This window comes from Bremia lactucae, linkage group LG6 (genome assembly GCF_004359215.1).
Source record: "Bremia lactucae strain SF5 linkage group LG6, whole genome shotgun sequence".
NCBI classification, from domain to species: Eukaryota; Oomycota; class Peronosporomycetes; order Peronosporales; family Peronosporaceae; genus Bremia; species Bremia lactucae.
In genome coordinates, this window is record NC_090615.1 from 3,666,545 (window position 1) to 3,692,683 (window position 26,139).

Consider the following 26,139-nt stretch of genomic DNA (forward strand, 5'->3'; position numbering starts at 1 on the left):
GATGGCATTGACCGTGAAATCTCTTATCAGTCCTGGCTTTCAAAAGCCGCGGAACTGAATTACCATTTGCATGACAAAGAGCTACTTTCAGTAAAGTATGCTCTTGTCAAGTTTCGATTGCACATATTGGGCACCGAACCATTTTTGACTTATACGGATCACGCTTCACTGCGGACCGCAATAAACTCACCGCACTTCTCGCCTAGAATGTTTAGATGGCTTGCATTCATCGCTGATATTAAATTCCAAGTTGTAGACGAGCCGTGTAAGTCGTATGTCTTGGCTGACGCGTTATCGCGCAGACCAGACTTCGAGGTAAGACATCAGGAAAGTGTGTCTGGTGCTGAAGAAGAAGTTGAGTGGCCAACGTTGGCATTTTTGAAGGCATACCACGTGACGAGCTCATTAGCCTCTGAAATAAAAGAGAGCTACAGTCAGGACAAAAATTGTCGCCTGCTGTTGGATCACTTCGGTGGACGAAAGGTATCCCTTCCGTCGCACCTGAATGGTAAGCTAAACGCTTTAGCTACAGCGATGGCATGTTATGGCATCAGCTGTCACCTTGTGATCCCTTAAGAATCTATGTGCCTCATGACACAGATCTCAAGCAGATGATCCTTCACGAGCCCCATGAGCGCCATCTAATGGGTATCTGGGCCGTGAAAAGACATTCTTACGAGTGTCAGATAAATTTTAGTGACCACACCTATATTGATGGGTGGCCAACTATATTCGCTCTTGCGAACAGTGTCAGCACGTTAAGTCTGCACCGTCCAGCAATGCGCCATTAAAGCCGCTACCGATTCCAATGGATTGTTGTAAGTCAGTAAGTCTGGACTTCATGTTTGGCATGCCGCCCGACCACAAGGGTCGGACGGGGCTCGTCATCTTTGTAGACAGATTAAGCAAAATGGTGCATTTAGCACCATGGAAAACATCGATCACAGGCAAGGCAGCCCTTTTGTTCCTGGATAATGTATACCGACTACACGGGATGCCCGAGTTTATAGTATCGGACCGGGATCCACGTTTTACGTCTGATTTTTGGCGACATGTGTTGGAGCTGCAAGGTAGCAAGCTCCACATGTCAACCGCAGATCATCGCCAGACCGATGGCCAAACAGAACGTGTTAATCGGGTCGTGGCGGTGGTATTATGCACGATAGGGACTCCCAAAGAATGGAGCAAAATTGCCCTGTGTTGAGCTCGCTATAAATAACAGTATTCACGCCAGTACGGGTGAGACCCCGTTTTGTATAAACGGACTGCGCGATCCATGGACGCCAGTTTCGTCCGTGCGCAGCCCGAGTCTTAGAGGGGGGGGGGGGCTCACTATGCTCGGTGCGAAAGAGAGAACCGCGAGGGTATTTGCAAAGTCAGAAACTTGCTCTAGTGACCCTGCCGGTTTAATAGTGGTCAAAACTACGTCCTACGACCGGACTTTTGGCGGTGTCATAGGCGAGTTTGATGCTAAAAGCGTGAGCGAGGCTCAACGCTTTGTGTGGATTGAGCGATTAGTTATTACACGAAAAGTCTATGATGCGATGGCAAGCGCACAGGACAAGCATAAACAATATGCGGACCGAAATGGTCGCAAAAATAATGATTGCTTTAGAGTGGGGTAAAAGTACTAACAAGCATTGCTACCCTATCTAAAAATGCAATTTCTGTACTACCTGGAGGTACTACGAAGGTATTGCCGCATTACATTAGGCTGTTTACGGTGGTAGAAGAGGTTGGAGACCTAAATAATAGGCTCACCCTTCTCCCGTTTATGAAGCCGCGCCCCGTATTTTGCGTGGGTCGTCTGAAACGGTACGTTAATCCAGAAGAGATCACGAACCCCCAGCCGTATAAGGAGACGCCGACTGTGAGTCAAGTGCGATCGGGTGAGGGAGACTGTGAAGGTGAAAAACTTTCAGTCGAATGACTCCTCCCACCTCGATAAGGACTCGGTGAGCAAAGGATACCACGCGCGTAATGCGGTCCCTAAGCATCAATTTCTCCAGGATGTCAAGCCGAAGTTTCAGGCGATCATAATCATGGCGATCCTTCGCGCGGACATCCTGAAGATTCGCCAGTCGCAAGACTTGACCCTCGAGATTCTTAATACGTCGTTCAGCAGCGCTTAACGCCTGCGACTGAACGGACGAAGGTAAGACAGCCGCGAGTATTATCGGGCGCCGCCTGCACCGATATATGCGGGTGGATATCAACGCTTCCTTGGTGGAAGGTTGCTTTGTCACCGCTCTGTGAGGCAAAAATATCAGATCCTCGTTCATTGGAAAGGTTACCCGAAGAGTTTTGACTCTTGGGAACCGATCGATACCCTACGTATTGATATGCCCGGCTTGGTGGCTGCCTATGAATAGGAGCATCAGCTGAGGCCTCTTCGCTAGTCTCAATTGGACTAGCAGAAGCAGCATTGTGAGAAGAAACAGCGGGTACAGTACCGCCCATGATTTCTTTCAAACGCAAGCGAGCGAAATTAATTCATTGCGAATGCTGTTTCATCGCATCGTAATGCGGATGAATGCGGCGCATGAATTCCGACTCGTATTGGTCGGGCATTTCATTAGAACTCAACACGACCGGGATCTGGGAAATACGTCCAAGCGATTTCTCCTGGGCCTCCATGCATCATAGACGCCATAATGATTATGTGCGTCTACCTTAGCACGCTCTAGAAGCGATGCTCTCGGCCCGTTGACACGATGCCATTGAGATGGAGAGAATATAAGTGGTAGCCCACCCGTCACATGGCCACGTTCAAGACGACTGGCTTGTGACACCGACCGAGCACTTTCACGAGTCGTCGGCGGAGCTTTAGGCTCAGAATCCTCTATGTCAAGACCTTTATGGATTATGGTCTGACCATAAGACGATGTGGTTTTACCCAACGGAAAAGCAGACGACGAGGCAGCATTAAGAAATTTTGTTGTCTTCATGTTGGACTTATCTAGTAAAGTTTTGATGGACAATGAAGACCATTATCCTTCCTCATTTGCTCGCTGTCCTCACCACTACTATGAACGACATATCTACATCGTCACTGTGAAAGTGGCATGGATCATTCAGCCCAGTTAACGCGACAGCAGCAGTAGCTTGGCATTTCAACTGAGGCACTAGGCGCCGGCGTCGTATTAACGCGGCGCGTGCGCTTCGCGCGTGGTTCAGTGAGTATCTTTTCAGACGACCCACCAGCTTTGCCACTTTCAGGTGGAGCGAAAGAGAAAACTAAGCGCCGCGTAAACCAGCTCGCTGTTCCTCGGTCCCCTTTGACGAATTTGCAAATGGTTGATTCGTTCGTAAGGGGGGGAGTGGAACGGGCTAAAGTTGCCCTATGTTACACCATCCCCGTTAAGTACACAAAGTGTACTTAACGGGATGGTCAATTACACAAGTGATGTAACTGTACCTACCACTTGGGTGTAGTTCACATTAGTCCACCTTTGTGTATGTGATATCCCTGAGGGCATTCACATTATCGGGGATGGCGACTAGCGTCATCCGTTACGTGAGGTATCCAGAAAGCTAAGCTCGCAATACATATTAGAGTCGATCTATAGAGATAGCATTTTAGGATTGGTTAAGAATAAGAATTTTCATATAATATGATTTTCTGAAAATCAGTCTGAAAACACCTATCTAGCTCACAAGTGCGCACATGAAGCCGGATTACCACTCTCGTGACGTCGCTTAAATTAAACACTTAGTTCGTTGGGTGAGGTCGCTTAGGCGCCCACCAATCTTCTAATCCGCATACCCGAGTAGGTCATCGATCCAAATAATTAGTCCATTGTTGAAAAGATTCTGAACATGGCGTCACCGTTGATTGTGCGTACGCGACACTGTTAACATCACCCATAAGTACACGCGTTCACCATCCCCTGTTAGGATAGAGTAAAATTTCTGACAGTCGACTGCAACATTGAACTGCCAAAACCTTTTGAAATTCAGCGCAAAGTAAAATCTCAATACTCGAAGGCGATCAAATTCCACGTTCAAGATGGGCATCGGCCAAACAACTGACACCACCCGCTTGTTCGGCTCTCGAAATCAACAGTCATTCGGTGACTGTCGCCATTATGCATCAATATGGGTAGAAAGCACCACCCGCTGGCGTTGTTGCGATAGCACAGACCTGCATCCAGTAATATCTTGACATGCTAGGCGAGGACTTTTCGGTGTACAACGGAATATCGCGCGCTCTAAAGCGTACCGGCGATGCACTTGATATCAATTTGATACACATTGGTGGCATGTCGACAGGCGAATCACTTCCGAGCGCTATTCTGAAGACATTACGTTTCTAATCCACTAACTTGCCGACGTCGCCTATGACGCCCATTGTGCTTTAAATCCCTCGATTCCTGCGGCGAGCGCCGTCATGACCCGATCGACCGCCGTAGTACCAGTGGTTGGAACCGGAAAACAAACAGCATCTTCGGCATCACTGAGACCCAGCTCTTCTGGGATCATGCCCCCTTCTGCTAACCGAAAGCTTGAAAAACCTGCGCCAGATGCGCCAATGTCGCCCATATCATACTCAGGCTGTACTGACTGGGCATTTTATAAATCTATTTGCATGGATCGTATCCCAAACGTTCTATCACCGCGTCGTAGTAACATATCACCGACACCATTAGAAAGTGGAACTGGAGAAAGCAAACAAACGACTTTCGCAGCACGAGCGGTCCTCCTGGAGTCTCAAACCGCAGGCACAGATTCTTTATCTCCGTGATAGTAACCGGGCTCGTGCCAACATTACGAATCTGTAAAAGGTAGCCAACGCCCATCCAGGTGGACCAAACCTTGTTTTAGTGCAGTTTCTCGAAAAGACAAGGCGCCAGAAGACCCACTTCGGCGCCATTGTCCGGCTTAATGAGTGTATCCACACATGCCATCACACGACATGGCAACATTCTCCTGGGCACTGGCTCGGGTGACGCCATTAATCGGCCACACCCGCAGAGCTTTCAGGTCGACCTTTCTTGCCGGTTCTTGTCTCGTAGAGTGTTTTTCCTTCTGCAAAATCCTTGACCTGGGAGTGAGTTAAATTACCACACTTGAAAAATGGTCGTGGTGGTCGGAAATATTCAGACTGTGGTGGTCGGGGATCTCCAAACCTAGGCGCTCTGTAGGACCGCGAAGTGTTCTTGGCTGGAGCTGCTTGAGCTGAAGCCTGAGTGCGTTGCGAACTTTCCAAAAAGCGCTGCTGCGGCTTGCCACCAGCTCGTCTAGGATTCTTTCCATTTGATACGGGTTGAAATGACTGGTGGCGGATGGAGCTGCCGGTATATGAGTCTCGTACTTCATAATTCTTCCATTTGAGGGCGCAGCCAGCGAAGAAACTGAGACACGTCTTTCTTCAACGACTTTCCGGCAGGACGCTCCAGACCGTCAAACGAAATGTAGAAGGCCGCAAAGCGTCAACCAAATACACCACGATGCGCTTTGGGTCCTCGTGGATGGTGCTCACCTTGCTTACACTACCAACAGCGCTATAAAAGTCAGCAAGCAGCCGTGACATCTGGACTCAGCGCCTTGTTATTTCACGTCCACCGATAAACCTATCGTTGCCATATAAATGCAGTAAAGTCCGGAATACTTGCATTGAGAGAATAACTCTTGAAATCATGTTTGGTCTTCACTAACAGTAGATTTTTGCTTGAACAACTCGAAACGGCAGATTCGAACCAGTGTGCTCTATTCGATACAGGCACCGATTAGCATAGCAAATACTTGTGTCAGTGTGCCCCAATTTAGCGCGTCCACACGAGACAGCCGTCTTAAATAGACCAGCCATATTCGTTGCTCCGTGTCTACCAGCTTTGCCGTCTCACATTGCAATCCTTCAACATCGTCATCATGCTTAATAGTCTTGATCAAGCTGCTCTTAAAGGGATATGAATCTCAAATTTGCACAATCGTGCGTGTCCATCAACTAAAAAAATTATACGTATCTCGCTACGACGCACCATATATCACTCACTGCAATCGGCGTTAGAACAGCGCTTCTACAGCTTTTCTTAATGACTGCTAAAAACACTCAAGAAACAATGCGTCGCCATCGAAAGTGAAACGGCAAATTGGTCTTCTTAGTCTTGGCAATCATAGCATCGCTTTAAATGCCAAGGGCGTCACCAATAGTTGATGTCGATAGGCAGCGATCGGGCAGTGCTATCATATCGTGCTAGGCGTACGTTAGCATTATGCATGCATTAAAGTAGCCAATCATATTAAGCTGTGGGGATTTTATTAAAAACGAATGAAGATTAACGGTTCCCTGCGCATACTAATTGTCATACGCCTAAAAAATATTTCAAATGTCGTGAGATTTCACTATTACGATCTTGTTAAATTTGTCCAATAAAAATGCACCGTTGAGCCAAAAGAGGACCGGGACCTCAGCAGCGATTTTTGAGATGCTGTTGTTTATTAAATAAAAATGAATTACATAAATCATTCTTTATGATTGTCTTGTTTTTAATGCAAGAACTAAGCTGCAACCATAAAGAATAATTTATGTGATCCATTTTTTTGGTATACAAACGATGGACACATTTCTCGCGACACCACAGTACCCTCGAGAGAATGCCGGTTTTGCATTATTATTCCGCAGCCATACGCCCGTATCGTTTAGTCGCTCGAAAAAGATTCTGTGGAATTGCAACAAGATCAAAGCTACTGTGCATTATGTTAAATCATTTTCTAAAATATCCAGCGAAGGTTGTAGCTTCAAGTCAGCCAGAACACATAAGTATTCTTCCACCTCTCTTCGTTGAAGGATTTCGCTATTCATCGCAAAACCCTTCAACAAAGAGAGGTTGGTAGTTTGCGATTCATCGCAAAATAATAGAGCAAATAAATTGGTGGAAGATTATGATGCCAGGGCACATAGCAATGCGTTTCTTGCGTAGTACAAAGCTAACAGCTTCAGTCGCCCTTTTCGCTTGTATGTTCTTGAACGTAGAATCATGGTGAACAAACTGAAGCGTTTTCTTAAGTCATTTGGTGGCATGCATGCACGTTCGTCGTCAAATTCAACAAAAAAGTCATCGGACCCGCTGGAAACCCAGCAATTTGTAAGCGGCCCTTACGGCTCCTCCTCATTAGCAGCTTTTCATGCTTCAACTTCGAAAAGCTTGAGCACGTCAGAGCTAGAAGCACGTTTAGAAACGTCTGGGTCCCTCGCGGGGACGACAACGTCGAATTCGACGCTGTTTGTCAGTGAAAATGGTTGGTATCCACTACTCGCAATGATTATAAAGATAATAGCAGAGTGCATCTCCTCTTCCGATCCATCAATTTCTACTCCTGTGACAAAGCGGGGCGCCACTGATCTTACGGAGAAATTTGCTGATCTCGTCGTGCTCCTACAACGAATGGCCGGACGAGAAAATCAGCAGCGGCTGAAGCAGTTTTACGCGGGCAGTGATTCTGAAAATGGTGAGGATTTGCATTCGATAACTTTGGAGTCATTAACGAGAAGCTTTTAATTTACTTTTATGTAGCACCAACAAAGTGGAATCAACGTCGCAAATTGTTCCGGCAGTGTCGACGCACTCTTTTAGTTTGTTGGAAAATTGTTGTTGCTCAATTACACGACAAAAAGTCGTCGCTGCCAAATGAGAAGCGCAATCTATACTTTCAGCTTATTGGAATGATCATGGAACGCGTTGAATTTCACATACCAGTCACTTCATCGGACACAGATAAGCAAACGAGCGCTAAAATCAAGACTCCTAAGTCGTCTAAGAATGCAAGCAGTGCTGGGGCGGGATGGGTTGCATTCTCACCCACGACATCATCGAATGGAACGATTCTTATTGAAGACAGTGCTTATGTGGGGCCAAATCTTATGGCCAATGTCGAGAATGTGAGTAAATCTAGCAACCAAAGAAATGAAAATTTCGATGATGCCATGGACAGCGAGTGTGATTTGAACATGTACAGATGCCTACTCATTACAACGTTCAAGTATGCAAGTGAAAATCTTGAGTCTGCGCGTCAGAAGCATCGCGTTTATATTTCGCTGATCGAAACACGATTTTACGCGCGTGTGTTTGCCGTATGCTTTTTTCGCGTCCCGGTGCTCCAAAGCGCGATGTTAAAGGAAATCTTTAGTGCTTATCTGAAAAGAGAGTGGCTTTCTTTACAACCTCATGATTCGCGAGTGGAAGATCTAGCAGAGGAAGGGATCGGTAGACCAACTTCTCAACTTGGATCTCATAAATATCCGAAAACTTCTCGGCCTTGGAATGGCGTCACATTTGCAGGAACTTTATCACGTTGGAAAAATTATAACGGATTTATTTTGAGTGAAGAAAAAAGGGGTTATAGCATACGTGCAGCTAATGCCAGGTCTCGCAATAAGGCGAACAAAATTACAGGTACTTCGGTGTCAGCCATACGAACCGATGAAGAAATCTTTATAAAACATAACCCAACATTATTTCAATGGACGACCTTTTCACCATATTTGGCGACGTATCCCGATGCTGACATTGTCCGCATGACGGAAGTACCGCGCAACTTCTGGCTCCATCGATTAAAGTACGACGGCGAATTCTTTTCCAATTTTATGGGATTTGTGTGCCTCCACGCAGCCAATACTGCTCTAGACGCCGACGTTGTGTGGACAAGCTTGCCTGGCTATACATTATTAATACGAGTTTCGCTGCTATTGATAAAGGAGGCTTGCTGGGCCAAATGGCTGTACGTACATGACATGTCTGGTCCACTTCCTTCGTCATCCATGAAAATTGAGCCGAAAAGTCAAGATGAAGATTGCATACCGTTCGAGCTCGAGTCCATTCGTGCGATCCAAACAGTGCTTGATAATGTGGTGCAGCTGCTGCGAAACAACCAGCTTCTTGAGAGCTGTGTATTGGCCATGTATGAATGCACCAACGTTCTTCATGCCCGCAGCGTCGAAGTATGTTTAACCCGTTTCGAAGAATGGTTTAGTGCCACTGCGATGCTAACAGATTTTGGTGGATTGGACCAACGACGAGGCAATGGTATGATGGTTTATCGTTTGCCTCCAGAATTTCGAGGCCAAACGTTTGCAATGGGCATGCGTTTCATGCTATCAAGTGAAAATTGTGAAATTCTTAGTAGTACGCTCCTATTTTTGTATCATCAAATGGACTTCTTTGAGGGCGAATTACGAAAAGGCATTTTAAAAGCTCTCGTGCATCGCCACATGAGTTTGTTTTTGCACTGGAATGCAGATGTGCGGACGAAATACCACCATATTTTAGTTTACCGCCTTGTGCGAGTAAACCGATTTGTTTTGGACTCACCCGTGGATCAATTGTTAATTGGTCACTGTGCAATTTCGACTTTCGAACTTAGTCGAGCACACGACGATGAGTTCGACGACGATTATGTGCTTTCTCACCGGAAGCACAAAGGGGACAGTCGATTCCATGATGCTGTGCAACATCCGAGCAATCTATCCATGGCAACAGCAGATATCAGCGTTCTACATACGGAGCAAGCGCTTTGGCGTGCATTTGAAGCCTGTTTGGCTGTTATTATCGATCAAGAACGGCGCTGTGCTCGCGAGGGGAATCGAAAATTCCAGACTGATCAATCGGCAGCGCGTAGCCGCGCCTTGGCGTTTCGCACGTTAAAACGCCATACCACAGAAGATTCCATTGCAGCTGCTACGACAAGTATTAATGAAGGACTACCGGGCCGAAAACCTTGCCACGAGGTGGAGTCCCTCGACGAAGAGCTTCGACGTGAGCCGCCATACTTTTTGCGGTACTTACCGAACGATGAGGAAGCAATGCTAGAAGAATTGCGTCATCTCGCTTCCAATGTCAAATACCCGCATGAAAATCAAGTGTACGCTGCGCCCTCCCTTCGCTGCTACTCGGATCTGTTGAAGCAGTACTATCGAGTCCTGGATAGCCAAGGCTTCGTCGATCCTCCACCACTAGCCTTTTTTTAAGTCAAAAATTAAACATTTCTTTTTAAAAATTCCGTTATGAAGGATTATGCCTTTCGCTACCAATTTAAATTTGATAGATCAATGACATCATGGCAGATCTGAAGCTTGTAGGAGCCGCCAGCGCTTCGAGTAGTCAACTACGTCATTGGAGTATCTACTTGACTCGCGCATTCCTTCAATCTCTAAATTTTGCGCATACGGAAGCCGCCCAGATGGCTGCAAAGTCTGAAATGGGGATATCTTGCTCTGTGAATCATTATGTTCGTGTTCTGGCCGATGGACCGCAATCCGGAGTTGCCGTTGCAATTCTTCTGCATTTAATTTCCATTTTACGACACGATTTTCACTCAGCTGCAACCTTTGACGAGCATTCGTCGCGTCTTCTTCAGCAGCCTGAGCCCGAGCACTTTGGTCCTGTACACGACGTTCGCTGGCCTCTAGTCGCTTTTGCAAAGCTGTTACATGTATCGCGTCAGCCCTTTTCACTTGCAATTTACGTTCGTGAGCTGCACGATTGGCTTCTTTTTGCATAACTTTTAATTTCTCTTGATATTGTGCCTCAGACTGCCGTCGCTCAAGCGCATTCTTCTCCTTTACCGCGTGAATCTCCGCCAAAAGACGTGCATTTTTCATTGATAGTGCTCCTTGCTGTTCTTCAAATGCTGTTAATTTTTTCAAAAGAGCAGCTTGTTTTTGAGCCTCATTTCGAACTTGAGCTTCAAGGAGCATCTTGTCATTTTCGAGATCGTAGTAGGACGTGCACATAGACACATTAGCCGTACGTTTTGAAACAGTATTATCGGACAGAGCACCAGCAATGAAGGCATGATTCAAATTGTTCTGTTGATTCATTCGCCAATGGGTCCATTTGCCCCACATGCCACAAGCTGGCACAAAATGCTCTGCATCATTCTTTGAACAGAAAAAGCACTTGCCTGGTGTGAACGATGGCAAAACAGAGACCATTTTTCGATCTTCCACTGAGTCTTCACTATCAACGACACCTTCTTGCTTCAATGGTAAACCAGTTAACAAATTATCATCCGTAAGCTTCTTGCCTTTACTTTTCTTATGAGTGGGATGAGAATCAAACTGGAAAGTCTTGTCGGTTTGACAGTGATGCTTCTTGGCAATATTAGTTGTATGCGGCTTGTCAGGAAGAGGTCTCTTCGTTAATGCATTCGATTCCTTTATTTCCGTAGCTAAAGTCTCCACTGGTTGTGCTCCCATTGCTTCCATTGCAGTTGCTGTTTGAATTCTTGCGGACAAGATCTCAGGATCAAAGCCAGCTGTGTATTCAGACACTATGCGTACAAGTAGCGGGTACTCTTTCTCCATCCCAGCTTGTAGTTGCGGATATAGAAAGCACGACCGAGTCAAGAAACCCACGAGTTCCTTCCATGCACATACAAACCAACCAAACACGCCCATGGCAATCACAACGGAAGCCAAGAGGAGTCCGTAACCAACACTATGAGCCGAGACAATGATCCATGAAGCTGGCATTGCCAAGGACATAACCCACAGAACGAAAGCACCTACCACAGGCACGACTAACAGCCATCGAAGACGTCGTGTCACGACGACGAGAAAGACTGTCACGCCAGCACAGTGACTGAACCAAGCCCAGCCAGTGGCTTCATCCACAAATTTTAATGCATTTGGAAGCGACGTCCAGCCTCCCAAGGTAAATGCTCCCCATAATATCACCGCGAGTACAAAGGAGGTAGTATTACTATTATTATTTGCAGCCATAAATCCTCGAACGGATAACGTATGCAGCAAGAGCCACCCATCGTCTTCGCCTCCTTGTAGCAATGCTTCCCCTCCTGCTGAGGTGCACGCGACCGCCAATGTAATGCTTTCACGTCGTAATCGCCGCCGCAACGCAAAGCGTTCTCGGGCATTGTACTCGGAATAGTATGCAATCGTATTGAAGACCCATACCATAGGCACCAAGAAGAAAGTGCCTAAAACTATTTCTGTTCTTCTTGGTGGCGGCCGAACGACAAGAGCGATCGCTGTATACATCGCGGCCGTGGCCCAGCTACCATAGAAAGATGAAACATAACCCAGAGGTGTAACTTTCGGTATCGTGTAGAACGATAATCCAAATGTTACGAAAAGTGCATCCTACAGTCATCCATCATTGAAAAAATTAATTAAAATTTGACGATGAAGCTTGAGACCAAGTGTCAGATATACCCAATGGCAGAGACTTGATCGTTGTAGTGTGTATAGCAGCAGTGTAGGAATACCACTAATTACGGATACCAAGAGCATTGTCTGTTCTTTTGCCTGCACTAGATCCCATCGCACCAGCATCCACATTGCAACTTGAAGCATCTAAATGGAGAGTAATTAGCCTCAAGCTATAATTAAATTACAAAAGCATAACTGATTGATAGCTTACCGCGATTAAAACTCGCATTGGTACCGAAACCAGCAAATTTTCTACCCGATGATCAAGGCCATCGGCCAATGCAAATAAAATTTGAGAGGCTGCAGCGGGCAGAAGCGAGCGCAACCACAACGCTTTCTTGCGAGGATGCAGCCCCGCCTGGTAGATTTTTTCGAGTGATGCGTCCTCAAATTGAAGCGTAAAGTGATTTAATCGCACCGTCGAGTGCATCCGTTGGCCTTCGCTGACAGTCCCGCTGAACATGGGAATCTCAATCAAGTTGTAGATAAATGGTCCTGCATATATCAGCCAATCAATGATGACAGCTCGATTGAGCACACAAAGTATGCAGAATAAATATTTACAGCAGAATATACAACGCATGACTTTTTCATTTCGCCAGAAATAAATCGGTTTGCATACACTAAAGCACATAAAAATTGCATCAGACGTTTCATCAATTCGCTAGCTAATTATTTACAAGATTTTACAAATCCGTTTTTCAATCCGGAGTCGAATATATCACCAGATTTATTTTTGGAATGCTAGGTATCTTTTTGTCACCAAAAAGGTGCAATTACCGTGCTCGAAAGGAAATCTACCCCCTTCACCTCAACTCATCAGTTCATTTACGCTCGCTACAGTTTGAAACAAGTAAAAACGCTTGCATGCCGCACCAACAGCTATGATTGCCTACGCTCACAGAATGAACGCATGCAGCTCCTTCTTCTGCTTCTTGAGTAATTCTGTCAACAAGAATAAACCTACTAAAAAAAGAGAAGACACAACCTTTGTCGAAGCAGATGCACTTGAACGACTCGCCGCAGCACAGCATAACAAGAAGAGGACCGACTAAAACTTGCTAGATACAATGTTTACGGTAAAAGGTATCATAGACCAGAAGATACAAATTCGCAATGTCCGGCAACGGAAAAGTGCATTGAAAAGCTCGTTGCCACGAAAATTGAAAGCTATTCATATGCCATCGACGATGCAATGATGCTCAGAGCGTACAAGACATTTATTACCCTGAAAACGACAATAATCATGTAGGAAAGAGACGGGTCTCAGACTTGCAGAGCAGGGACTGCATTTGATCAAGGTGTTGATATGACATAAAATGTAGTTCCTGGTCGGGCTTGTGGACAATCAAAAACATTTTGGATCAGCAAATTGATCAATTTCGCTCGATCCCGAGAGGAAGCCGGGACAAAATTTTCAGCAATTTTTAATTGCTGTTGATCAGCAAGATATCGTGATGCGCCGAGACTACCACAACTGGCTTGAAACAAGCATTTGTGAGTTCGATCCTTCAAACAATTTTACAGGGTTACATAGCTTCTTACTGCAAATTATCGTCCTTTATTAGCATTTAGACTCAACGATAGAAGTTTGGTGCCTACATATAGGTCAAAAAGTTCGTCCACCGACCACCAATTGGCTGAAGCTCAACATGGCGAATCTCACTGTCTTCTTCGTCGTATGAAATCCTAACGTCTAACCTCTCGGTCGGGACACTATGCTTTTCAAAGCGTTCAGGCCACTCAACCAGAGTAATACCTTGTTCAAAAGCCTCCTTTAATCCTAACGCAATTACGTCTTGCCCCGTTACGACTTCCAGACGGTAAAGGTCCACATGGTAAACGATCGGCAACTTCGACGTCTCATCGTACGTATTCACGAGCAGATATGTCGGTGACGTTACTATAAGGTTCTGCTGTTGTGTGTATGCACGCAAAAACCCACGAGCTAAACACGTCTTGCCACAGCCCAAGTCTCCGTACAGGAACAGCACATCGCCAGCCCGTCGATTTCGAGCCAACCACTCGCCTAGCTTTTCCATATCTTGCTGGGATCTCGTCTTATGAACAATAGGTGGAAATTTCATCGTGCCGGTCAAACTTTGCTGTGTAGTTGTCGAGAAAAGCGCAGCAATTGACCCATCTCGGCATCGCATCTGTCGCATTAAATGCCGCGCAATCATCGTTAAGGCGTGTGTCCCTACCTAATAAAACGTGGCGCACATCCTGTGGAACCAGAAATCATAATTCTTGAGTTCGCAAGCATGTCAGGTTGGGTAAGCTCGTGGCTTCAGGGAAAGAGTGACGAAGAGAGCAAGACGCAGGGCTATCAGTCGGGAGGTAATGCACTATCAGATAGTTCAGTCGTTCCATCCGCTGATGAGATCCGGCGCAAACGGCTACAGAAGCTGCAAGAGCAGCAAGAGGGGACACTTTCAGCGAATCAGAGCACGATCGATGGAAAATACGATGTAATTATGACCAATCCGGAAGCGTTACCTCCTCAGACTTCCGCTAAACCTTCTGTCGAAGACTTGATACCCGCTCCGACACCTGCCGTAGCACCAATCGAGCCTCGAAAGCTTAAGAAAGCAGGGCTTATACCTGAAATTTATATCAATGATATGCTACAACGTGTTCTGCGCGTGACACTTTCTCCAACTCTAAAAAACACTGAATTGCTGCACCTGCCTCACTTTGAGGCGAAACAGCTATCAGCCCAGAATTCCAGTGAAGTCCTTTACTCTCGGATCATTATGAACCCAGTCGATCTTCCCGGTGGAACGCAGCATCCTCTGGCAGCTGTTACGTATCTCGAGAAAGTATATTATCGCTGTCGTGACGAGATACAGAAACTGCAGTCTTCATTCCTACGACTATCGGCTGACAAGAAGAAAGAAGCACTCGAGTGTTTAAGCAGTATTCGTGAAATGTGTATTAATTATAGTGCCACGGCATTGACGGATCCAGAGATCTTTCCATTTGAAGCAGGAACACTTAATCTTGATGCCTTTGAAAAGGTAGTAAGGCTTCAAAGTAATGCACAAACGCCTGAGTTTGTCGATGGTATCGTGGCAATACTAGAAGAAAGTAGTGGGACTCAGCAGATTTTTTCGCCAATTTTTCAAAAATTACTCGCCGAGCTCTTTTTGATCAATCCGCCATCGCTGCTGTCGAATTTTTACAATAATATGCACATTTTGACGGCGTTGTGCAGAAATAAAGCCTTAGCAACGGCATTTACTCAGATGCCTGGCTTTTTATTGACTCCGGGACCTCCAAAGACGGGTCTTCGTCTTCAAGATGCCACTGCATTGGGCATCCTCGTCCGCTTTAGCTGCAATAAAGACCCAGCAATACTGCAAATGTTTAGCAACATTACAAAACGTACAAAAAACGACGTGGAAAATTCAATTTTGGCGATTCGAGCAAAATTAAACAGCGTACAAACAACAGTGTCGGATATTGTGACGTTACTATTAAAAGCTGGCGGCTCGGCTCGCGAACAGGTGATGACGTGGTTGGAAGAAGCGATGCAAGTGAATGCTGAGCGAGCTAAGGAAAACCCAGACATAAATATCACTTCGTCGAATGGAATGTTTGTAAATCTGACCATGGTGCTGCTTCGACTATGTGGTCCGTTTTTAGCTCCGGATTCTGGCAAAACGAAACTCATTAAGACGGAGTATTTGACGATGCAAAACCATTTATTCCCGTATGACGAGACGACATTGGTTAGTTGTGGCACTGACAGCGGATTAGCTCAGCACGATACTCGACAGATTGGAAAAACGTCGGACTTTAACTTCATTACGCGTTGTTACTTCGTAACGGCTCGAGCGATGCATCTTGGTCCTGTGGGGATGATTGGCCAATACATGCGACTCCTTCGTCAACTTTCGTACTTTCAAAGTCGCATGAGTGCACCCGATGCAGACCCACGTTTAAAGGCTCATTTCGATCAAATGGCGACTACGAAAATGATTATGGATGCCGAGCTGCTGCATCCGGATTTTATCCACGAAATGATTCGATTTTCTCTGCTTACAAGTGCCGTTGTGAGCTCAATTTGTGCTGGATCGAGCTATTTAGATCGGCGTCTGCTGGTGCTACCATTGCCTGCCCCAGACAATAAAACGAGCGCTTTACTCCAGCACGTTCCTGAACACTTGGTTGACGATTTGTGCACTATATTGAAATTTGTTGCGCGTTTGCAACCCAATGCTCTGAACACGTTCGAGTTGAAGGCATTGCTGACGATGATTCTTATATTTCTTTCGAGTCCGAGTTATGTGCATAGCCCTCATCTACGAGCCAAGATGAGCGAAGTGCTTTTTCATATTTTCTTACCGTCAGAGGAGTCGGAAGAACGCGAGACTGCTGGCACTGCATTTGGGATGGAGCTATTGAGGACGGATCCGTTGGCCCAGCAACATCTTGCGCCTTGCCTTTTAGCCTTGTATGGTGATGCCGAGCACACGGGTTTTTATGAAAAACTCGAGCATCGCTACAATATTGCGTGTTTGCTGAAATACTTGTGGAAACTTGAAGGACATAAATCATCATTTCTTCGAATTTCAGAAGATCGAGGCAGTTTTGTAAAATTTGCGCATGGACTAATGAATCACATCAATAGTCTTGTGACGGATGCACTTATTGCTTTGTACGAAATTAAAGCCTTACAAGAAGAAATGCAGAACATTGCTCAATGGGTGGCATTAGAGGAATCTGTCCGAGAGCAAAAACAAAGCTTGCTGTCTGACAAGGAGCGAACGGTTACGTCGAGCTTACAATTAGCAAACGAGACAATCCACATGATGTCATACTTGACGTCGGAGATTCAAGAGCCTTTTGTAAAGATGCCAGAGCTTGAAGACCGTCTTGTGAGTATGTTAAACAGTGTGATTGTAAAACTTACGGGTCCACGTGGCGTTGAGCTCAAGGTTAAGAATCCTGAGCAGTACAAATTCCGACCCAAAGTGATGCTGCAAGAGATTGTTCAAACGTTGCTGCACTTTGCTCATTATCCCAGTTTTCTGCTCGCTGTTGCCACAAATGGATATTATGACGGACCTGTTTTTCGAAAATGTGCCCATATTGTGGCTCGTACGCAGCTCTTGGAACCCAGCGACGTCCAAAAATTCAATACATTTGTTGTTGAGGTTGAGAAAGCAGCAGAGGGGGCAGCAAACCTGGATGAAGTACTTGGTGAAATTCCAGAAGAATTTCTTGATCCATTGATTTTTACGCTTATGAAAGACCCTGTGTTGTTACCAAGTGGGTATTCAATGGATCGGTCTTGTATCACGCAGCATTTGCTGAATGACCAGAGTGATCCATTCACCCGCGTTCCTCTAACAATCGAGCAATTGCAGCCGAATTCTGACCTAAAAATGAAAATTGAGCAATGGATTCAAGAGCAGCAACAGAAGCATGCTGCAATGTAAGGCGAATGGTTTGGCTAAGGCATCTGACGTAAAAGAATTGCTTTTGCTTCTTTTGTTCAAACCTGTTGTGTATTTTTTCGTTTCACGCATTCTTATATACAAAATATTCTCTACAATGCGATGGACGGCCGATATAGAAAATCAGTCAATGCTGTTCAGTCGTTCTGCTCCTCTATCGTCTGGTCAAGATTTGTACTTGAAATTTGCAATGCTCAAATGGGTGTGGGCTTTTCTACCGCTCTTATAAGTGCATTAAAAAATAAATTTATGCTTTTTCTTTTTTTGCAATTGCCGAAAGAACCGCGTTTCAATGCATCATTAATAAACATACATTTTAAAATTGTAAGATGATGCCCTTGGTTCTTCTTTGATAATTTAAATTATTTGTAAATTTGTATTAAATAAATAATATAACAACCAGCGTCATGAAGAAGCAAATTAATAGCGCATTTGATGAGCCGTTATATCTGACGCTGGATACTGGTGTCTTTACCAATTAAAGCTTGTCTTTGGTCTCCCCCATCCAGACAGACGAGTCCTCCACGTTTGCAAATGTTGCCCATGACACCGTCATTGCCGTACCCACTTTTTTTCCTGTAAATGCCAAGAGTTTTATTTGCTGTGGATACAAGTTTGATTCATCCTTGACACGACACGACTGATTGAACGTGAGATCGCCACAATTGTAATTAAACTTACAGAGATCTTCCGGCGCGCACATGCCTCGCTTTTTGTCGCGATAGCACATTCATAACGACATTCGCTACAGCGGCATGCACCAATATGCCAGTGCGTATCGTCCGATGACATTGATCTTGTGTACCATCTGACATTTCTTAGGCTGATAATGACTATATGGAGACCGAACAAGCTATCGTTTTTTATGAAGAAGTGTACAATAAATGGATGAATAGCATGATGCCACTTATGAGTCGTGTGCCATACATGGTGGTGGTTGGAAACTGAGGCCGAGTGCCATTCCCCAAGATGTATAGCCTCGCGAAAGAAAAGCGCAGCATCAGGAAATTACACCGCCTATAATGTGCGGTTTTAAGAAGCCGTCTAAAGAGAGTGGTAAGACACTAAACATGTGGCATTCCTTTGACCATGGTCCAATCCACTTTACTTCAACATCGACCGAGACGGACCATCCGCATGCACCATCAAATATCTTTTGTGGACGCACAATGGCAAGTCTGGCGACAATTAACTTGGCTCGAATCTGATTTCAAAAAAGCTCATGCTAATTGCATTCATGTACCGTGAATTGTAGTTGGCCTACATCGTCTAATCTACAGCGTTCGGAACTCGAAGAATGACATTTCGATGAAGGAGACCCACGCAGTTCAGGCAGCATTTGAACGTATGCTTCTTAAATACAAGGTCGATGTCGTGTTGACTACTACTATGAACGAAAATTGCCGGTTGCGAAGAGCAAGCCTGTGTTTGCCCAAGTCTCCGCCGATTGCAAGGTATACGACAATCCCAAGGCTCCTGTTCATATTCTCATGGGAGCAGCTAATCAATCGGAAGGAACATCTTACCCACTAACGCATACTGCTCCGTGGAACGCAGTGACGAACTATAAACACTTTGAGTACTCAATGGTCGAGGCCAATCGTACAGCTTTAATGTGGACCATATTTTAGCTCAACCCAAAAGATTGAACATGAGTTTATCATGTACAAGGTTGATCCAGCTGAAGCTATCAATCGCTTGTAAGCCTGACGGAAGCTTCCACTAAACGATATTGTTCAGGTTGATGTATTTTTGCGGTCAACGTACCTAACTTCAGAACTGCTTGAATTAAACCAACTCTAAATAAAATTGGGACAATAACACATCATCTTCAAAACAATTCTTTTTCTTTAGCAAGACGGAGAAGATTTACTGCTCCAGTACATGCAAATGGTCGAAATGGTGCACAATCTCGATCTGTATTGCCACCAAGTCTTTCTGACTGCAATTGTTCGAGCTGTGACGTACGTCTTATTGAGCGCTTCGTATGTTTTCGATGTGACTTCTTCCGCTGTGATGTAACTTGCATTGTAATCGTCTGCTCTTCCTCGCTATGATCACTATCGAAATCAGCATTATAACCATCCATGTCATTATCTTGACAAGTCTTATCTTCTACGTTATATCCAGCGTCGTTTGTAACAAAGTGCTCACTTTCCCTATTGTCACTTTTACTGTCATCGATTTGGCAATACACAGAGAATGCTTCAGCTTGTTTCTCTATATCAGTCTGGTCAGAGATTTTCGAGACACAATGCTCGTCTTTTGAGTTAAAAACATCACGCGTATCGGATTCACTTCCATTTATTACTGGTGCAGCTCGAGATTGTGGTGGAAGTCGTCCAAAATCCTTTTTCCACAAACGCAGAATATGTATATGGTGATCAAAAAGCATCTGATAATGTTCTTGTGTTGTCGTCTGCTGACTTAGATCACGAGGAAGGCGGCTGAATACCATCGCAATGACCATATCCAGTACATTCATGCCCACTTGAATGCCATTCTCGTTGCCCGAATGGCCAAATGCACCATAGCATTCCCTGTTTTCAAGCACAGGTTCTGTGAAATATTTGTTAAGCAGTTGGCCCAACCGGTTTTCGATGTCTTCCAATTTCCGCAGCATCAAGTATTGGCCAGAGCGTTTACAATCAACTTTTGCTATTTTTTCAAGTTTGGCGCGAAAGGAATCACGTAGACGCGAGAGCTAATTTAAAAAATTAAACATCAGCAAATATTTAAGAAGATACGATAAATTTAAAACACAAACCTCGTCAATATCATCACTCAGACGCTTCATCTTCTGATTCGATTGCTGTGATTCTAGTTCCGCAAGAACTTCCAACTCGGTAATTACACTTCTTTTCCACCTAATATCTCGAGAGCATTGACGCAAACAGTCCTTCAAGTACTCGACACTTTTCCATTTTGAAGGGCATGACAAATGATACAGAAACTCATGCAATGGCACGTTATCAATCATTGTTGGGTAGTCGACCATGGCAAAACTATCCTCAGGGTATGCGGCATGCAAATTGTTAATCATCGCGTGCGAATTCCCGTATGTGCAGTGGAAACATGTTTCTGTACAATGAATAGCACTTAAAAAGTTTAGTGATGGCATAAGTGTGACAGAATAGATGGCATCCATACTCTGTTCAAAAAGAACTTCTACCAATTGAGTATAATGCTGATGCAGCGCTGTTTCGATGGTGCGAAACACTTCCATCATGTCTATTTTTTTCTCCTCTTTCGACACGGGAAAGTGCTGGCGTTGAATCCTCGTGAGGTTCACGATGAGCCTTGGAAAATCGTCCGGAAGATCAGGCATCGACTTTTGCTCCCATTCGTCAAGTTCTTGAAATTTTGACGCTGGTGTGAGGGTTGGCATGACCTCAGTGTCCCAGTCGCGCTCCTCCCACGACTCGCTTATGTCATCGATAACGTTCTCGACCATTTTTGACTTTACCAATGCGGCACTGGATTGAACTGGATGTGATTGTAGAAAAGAGGATGGTAATGAGAATCTCATAGTCATGGAAGAGTCTGAGATGACACGCAAGGGTCTTTGCAGCATGTCCATTGGCCGCATCAGGACCTCCATCTTTGGTGCAGGTGTCATTCTTTTATACGGCGACAAAACAAATGTCAACGTGCGCAAAGCACACAAGTTTTTCTTTAACTAATCGTTTTTAATGTTTTATACAGAACAGTCAAACCTTGGACCCTTCAAATTGCCGTACATCACCAGCTGTGCCAATCATATTATTTAACCCTTTAAATGTCAAAATGTCATGCTGCACCATTATCGGCTCATGAGCTCAGACGTGCTGACGTACAAAATTCGATATGTAACAGGCTAAAGTTGCCCTATGTTACACAATCCCCGCTAAGTACACTTTATGTTCCTAAGATGATCGTCAATTACTTCCGTGAGGTGTTTAGACCCACCCTCGTGTATGTGATGCACTTGAGGGCATTCACATTAACGGGGATGATGGCTAGCGTCATCCAAGATACGAGGTATTTAGAATAATACGCTCGAAATACATATTAGGCATACCTACAGAGATGGCAATTATAATTGGTTAAAATAGGTTATGTATTTAGTACCATATTTCACCACGATCTCAGGCAAGGGGGCAGCTCTCTTGTTCCTCCAGAGTATCGGACTGGGATCCACGTTTACTTTAGGTTTCCAACGACATTGCTCGAGCTTCTAGGTAACAAGCTCCACATGTCGACCACAGATCATCCCTAGACCGATGACCAGACAGATGTGCCAATCGGGTCGTGGCGTACGATAGCGACTTCCAAAGAATGGAGCAGAAATATTCCCTTTTGGAGGTCGCTACAAATAAAAGTGTCCACACCAGTACTGGTAAGACACCGTTTTATATGAACGGACTGCGCCATCATCAGACGCCTTTCTCGTCTGTGCGCAGCCCGAGTCTTAGTAAGAAAGGGCCCTTCACTACGCTCGTTCGAAAGAGGGACATAGTTTCCACAATATGACGATCATGGACCGAAGTTGCCTTAGTGACCCTGCCGGGTTGACAGTGGTCAATAAGAAGCCACGGCAAGGAATGCTTATCCCTCCAAACAATAACGATATTTCATTACTTACACCTACGACTTATGATCGACTACTCGGCGATGTCATAGGGGAGTTGAATGGATTAGCCGTCACACGAAAAGTCCGTGACGCGATAACAAGCACACATGTTAAGCAAACGAATATGCTGACCGAAATGTCGTAAAAATAATGAACGCTTTAGTGTCGGGGATAAAGTACTATCAGTACTGTTACCTACCTAAAAATACAGTTTCTGTACTACCTGAAGGTACTACGAAACTATTGCCGCGTTCTATTAGGCCATTTACTGTGGTCGAGGAGGTTAAAGACTTAAAATAGAGGCTCACCCTCCCGCCATACATGAAGCCGCACACCGTCTTTCACGTGGGTCGTCTCAAACGGTATATAGACCCAAAGGAGGTCACATGCCTCCATTAGACTAAGAAGACTGATGGTGACACCGACGGTGAGTCTCGTGTCGATCGGGTGAGGGAGACGGCGAAGGTGAAATACTTTCAGCCGAATGACTCCTCCCACCACAATAAGGACTCAGAGAACGAGGGATACCACGCGCGTAAAGAGGGTTCTTCAGTCTCGAATTCTCCAAGATATCACGCGAATTTCAGGCGCTCATAACCCTGACGATCCTTCACGCGGACGTCCTGAAGATCCGAAATCCCCAATGCGTCGTTCAGCAGCGCTAAACGCCTGTGACTGAACAGACGCGGGTAATGCAGCAGCGAGTAAGTGGGCGTAATCGCAACTTGTATCGGGCGCCGCTTGCATTAGTGGATGCGGGTAGGAACCAACGCTTCCTTGTTGGAAGGTTGCTTGCCGACCGCTCCGTAAGGCAAAAGTATCAAATCCTTGTCCGGAGAAGAGGACACCCGAAAAGTTTCGACTCTTGGGAATAACCGATCGATACACTACCTATTGTCGTTGTCCGGCTTGGTGAATGCCTACGAAAAGGAGCACCAGCTGAGGCCTCTCCGCTAGTCTCCTACGAACTAGCAGGAGTAGCATGGTGAAAACAAACAGGGGGTACAGTACTGCCCATGATTTTCTTCAAACGCAAGCGTCCAAATTTATTCACTGGACCGCTGTTTTACCGCATCGTAATGCGGTTAAAAGCGGTGCGAGAATTCCGCCTCATATTGGTCAGGCGTTTCATTTGTACGCAACACTACCGCGATCGTGGAAATACGTCCAAGCGATTTCCGTAGAGCCTTCCATGAATTACAGACGCCATATTAATTATGTGCGTTTACAACAGCGCGCTCTAGGAGCGACGCTTTTGGTCCGTTGGAACGAAATCATTGAGATGGAGGGGGAATAAGTGGTATGCCACCCGTCGCATAGCCACATTCGATACGACTGGCTTGGGACACCGACTGAGCACGCTCACATGTCGTCGGCGGAGCTTGCCACTCAGGCTCCTCTATGTCAGAACCATTATGAGTAATGGTTTGAGCACAAGACGTTGTGGTTTTACCCAACGGAGAAGCACCTGCACCTCTGTGGGCAGTGCTCTCATTAATGGTCGCTGCGCTAGCCAGCGCAGACGACGAGACAGCAATAGAGAATGCTGTTGTCTCTAAATTAGTTGAGATGGGAGACGATTGGATAGGCGTTAAAGCGCCAACACGCTCCTCATCACTAATACGAGGTGGCGGTGTCAACTCATCGTAATCGACAATGATCGACGGATTGACATCCTCACTGTGAAAGTGGAATGGATCTGTAAGTCGAATTAGCGTGTCAGCAGCAGTAGCTGTCTGCGTTGCAACTGGGACTCTAGGCGACGGCTGCGGTTTATCGCTGCGCGTGCGCTTAGTGCGTGGTTGAGTGGGTGTGTTTGCAGAAGACCCACCAGCTTTGCCCCTTTTAGGTGGCATGTTTGGCGCCGTGTATGTGCACACAGGTCGCTAAAATGACTGAAAGAACTAAAGGGGCGCGTAAAGCACCTCGCTGTTCCTCGCTCCTTTATGACGAATTTCAAAATGTAAATTCGTTTTTAAAGGGGGGTCGGTGGTAAATTGCTTAGATGACGTAATTAGACGCACCACTTAAGTGTGGTTAACATTGTGACCCACCCTTGCGTATGTGATGCACATAGGTGCATTCACATTGGAAGGGATGACGCCTAGCTTCATCCAAGATACGTGGTATTTAGAATAATACGCTCGCAATACATATCAGTTTCTATCTAAAGAGATGGCATTGATCATTTGTTAAAATAAGTTTTTATATTTAACACGATTAAATTTAAATCAGTCTGAAAACCACTTCCTAGTTCACAAGTGCGCACGTGGAGCCGGATTATCGCTCCCGTGACGTCACTTAAAATAAGGCACTTAGCTTGTTGGGTGAGGTCGCTTAGACGCCTGCCAACATCCTGACGGCACGTGAGAGAAGACGGTCAAACCGCTTCCTCGCTTTGCGAAGGTGTTTGATTAAGTAGAGCTTGCCCGCAATATTCGTGCCTGACAGACCCTGCCCGTGGCTGGCAGTAGAGCTCAAGTCTTATGGAGTAAAATGGAGAATATATGTATTGAGTATAAATTTTGTTTAAATTTATAAATTTAATATTTGGAAAAATAAATAAAAATAAAATAAAGTAATTTTATTTTTTTTATTAAGAGCTTCCAGCTTTAAAAATTCATTAAAGAATGTAATTGTGAATATGTTAAAGAATAACTTTTCCTTATTAAGCTAAATTAGGTGTTAAACGTGGTAGGGTAAGCTGGTGCGACAAAAGGAAATTAGTCTCGCGCAATCGTCTTCTGGCACAATCGTCTTCTGGCGCAATCGTCTTTTGGCGCAAACGTCTTCTGGCGCAAACGTCTTCTGGCGCAAACGTCTTCTGGCGCAAACGTCTTCTGGCGCAACCATCTTGTTCTCGCAGTTCATCTAGAATACCACCCATGACATGCTCGCCTACAATTGAAGTACAAGATACAAAAATTGTCGATCTCTCATGGCTTCTAGGTGACCGCGTTGTAGATGGCGAAAATTTGATGTAGACGTGTGAAGAAAGTGCTCTATTTTGAATGGAAATGACACTTAGAGCTGATGTCATATCCCTCAGGGTTGTAGCCATGAGACATTGAAATCCGGTACCGTTACGACAGAAGCATATGGCGCAACCAATGGAATTAACAATTTTCACAGGGCTGACTCACTCGTAACTCGGAGCTGGGCGTCGGTATCGGGAAGTGGGACATCTTTATCAACCCATTTTCACACACTCTTCCCGACTACCAGGGTGGCGCCTTCACTCTTGTGTTAATCAACACCAGTTACGTCGCGCAACTCCTTCAGCCGCAGTACAGCCAGTGGTTGGTCAAATATCCGTTTCCTTTGCGGTACATATATACTCCGGTGTCAGTAGACGCTTAGCGTTTAGGTCGCGGACAAAGGCTTCAACTTGATGTCTACATCTTTCGCCTGTTCACTGCTAGTCTCACTTTTCAATTGCCAATTTATGACCGCCTGATTGTTCATGGCTATAGGTTTGGGCAAATTCACATTTAAATACACTTCTAAGCACAATTGTCGAATACTCATCGTCTCTTTCGCGCCATTAGTGGCCGCTAAATCTCTGCCTCAGCCGTAAGAAGTCTTGTTTCTTTGTCTGCCAGGTTATCATCGTTTCATTCACTTTAACCATCAAACAAGTGACCGATTTACGGTCAGCCTTGTCGCGGATCCATTACACATTCCACTCGAAAGTCAAGGTCATCGAACACGGCAGGGTGCATGCGTAATTTTACCATGACCGTTCCACCCCAGTTGTAACGCTCTAGAGTTGCCCTAATGTTACACAGTCCCCATTAAGTACATTTGGTACTTAAGGGGATGGTCAATTACTAAATAATAGTAATTAGACCCAACACTCGGGTGTGGTGCACATTTGTGACCAACCCTTGTGG

The 26,139-nt window shown here is 45.3% G+C and overlaps 8 protein-coding genes across 8 annotated transcripts; 2 read left to right on the forward strand and 6 right to left on the reverse strand.

Moving 5' to 3' along the window:
• Window positions 1-4,338: 4,338 nt before the first annotated feature.
• On the reverse strand, window positions 4,339-4,799 carry CCR75_001405 (uncharacterized protein; the record flags this gene model as incomplete). Its single annotated transcript, XM_067959508.1, has 2 exons — window positions 4,339-4,554; window positions 4,617-4,799. 2 exons carry the CDS (start codon window positions 4,797-4,799, stop codon window positions 4,339-4,341), a joined length of 399 nt encoding a protein of 132 aa, XP_067818314.1.
• A 155-nt stretch (window positions 4,800-4,954) lies between these two features.
• CCR75_001404 (uncharacterized protein) lies at window positions 4,955-5,533 on the reverse strand (the record flags this gene model as incomplete). Its single annotated transcript, XM_067959507.1, is given in 3 exon segments — window positions 4,955-5,044; window positions 5,065-5,393; window positions 5,410-5,533. 3 exon segments carry the CDS (start codon window positions 5,531-5,533, stop codon window positions 4,955-4,957), a joined length of 543 nt encoding a protein of 180 aa, XP_067818313.1.
• A 1,447-nt stretch (window positions 5,534-6,980) lies between these two features.
• CCR75_001403 (uncharacterized protein) lies at window positions 6,981-9,967 on the forward strand (the record flags this gene model as incomplete). Its single annotated transcript, XM_067959506.1, has 2 exons — window positions 6,981-7,452; window positions 7,518-9,967. 2 exons carry the CDS (start codon window positions 6,981-6,983, stop codon window positions 9,965-9,967), a joined length of 2,922 nt encoding a protein of 973 aa, XP_067818312.1.
• On the reverse strand, window positions 8,139-13,347 carry CCR75_001402 (uncharacterized protein; the record flags this gene model as incomplete). The annotated part of the gene is made up of 5 exons (XM_067959505.1): window positions 8,139-8,658; window positions 8,730-12,100; window positions 12,173-12,313; window positions 12,381-12,664; window positions 13,248-13,347. 4 exons carry the CDS (start codon window positions 13,345-13,347, stop codon window positions 10,055-10,057), a joined length of 2,571 nt encoding a protein of 856 aa, XP_067818311.1. The 3' UTR covers window positions 8,139-8,658; window positions 8,730-10,054.
• Window positions 13,348-13,767: 420 nt separating this feature from the next.
• CCR75_001401 (uncharacterized protein) lies at window positions 13,768-14,352 on the reverse strand (the record flags this gene model as incomplete). The annotated part of the gene is made up of 1 exon (XM_067959504.1): window positions 13,768-14,352. One exon carries the CDS (start codon window positions 14,350-14,352, stop codon window positions 13,768-13,770), a length of 585 nt encoding a protein of 194 aa, XP_067818310.1.
• An 81-nt stretch (window positions 14,353-14,433) lies between these two features.
• CCR75_001400 (uncharacterized protein) lies at window positions 14,434-17,616 on the forward strand (the record flags this gene model as incomplete). Its single annotated transcript, XM_067959503.1, has 1 exon — window positions 14,434-17,616. One exon carries the CDS (start codon window positions 14,434-14,436, stop codon window positions 17,614-17,616), a length of 3,183 nt encoding a protein of 1,060 aa, XP_067818309.1.
• Window positions 17,617-18,112: 496 nt separating this feature from the next.
• Window positions 18,113-18,364, reverse strand: CCR75_001399 (uncharacterized protein; the record flags this gene model as incomplete). Its single annotated transcript, XM_067959502.1, has 1 exon — window positions 18,113-18,364. The coding sequence occupies one exon, from the start codon at window positions 18,362-18,364 to the stop codon at window positions 18,113-18,115; it is 252 nt and encodes an 83-aa protein (XP_067817957.1).
• A 1,095-nt stretch (window positions 18,365-19,459) lies between these two features.
• CCR75_001398 (uncharacterized protein) lies at window positions 19,460-21,258 on the reverse strand. Its single transcript, XM_067959501.1, has 3 exons — window positions 20,785-21,258; window positions 20,402-20,715; window positions 19,460-20,338 (listed from the first exon to the last, which is right to left on the reverse strand). The coding sequence occupies exons 1-3, from the start codon at window positions 21,251-21,253 to the stop codon at window positions 19,466-19,468; spliced, it is 1,656 nt and encodes a 551-aa protein (XP_067817956.1). The 5' UTR covers window positions 21,254-21,258; the 3' UTR covers window positions 19,460-19,465.
• Window positions 21,259-26,139: the final 4,881 nt, after the last annotated feature.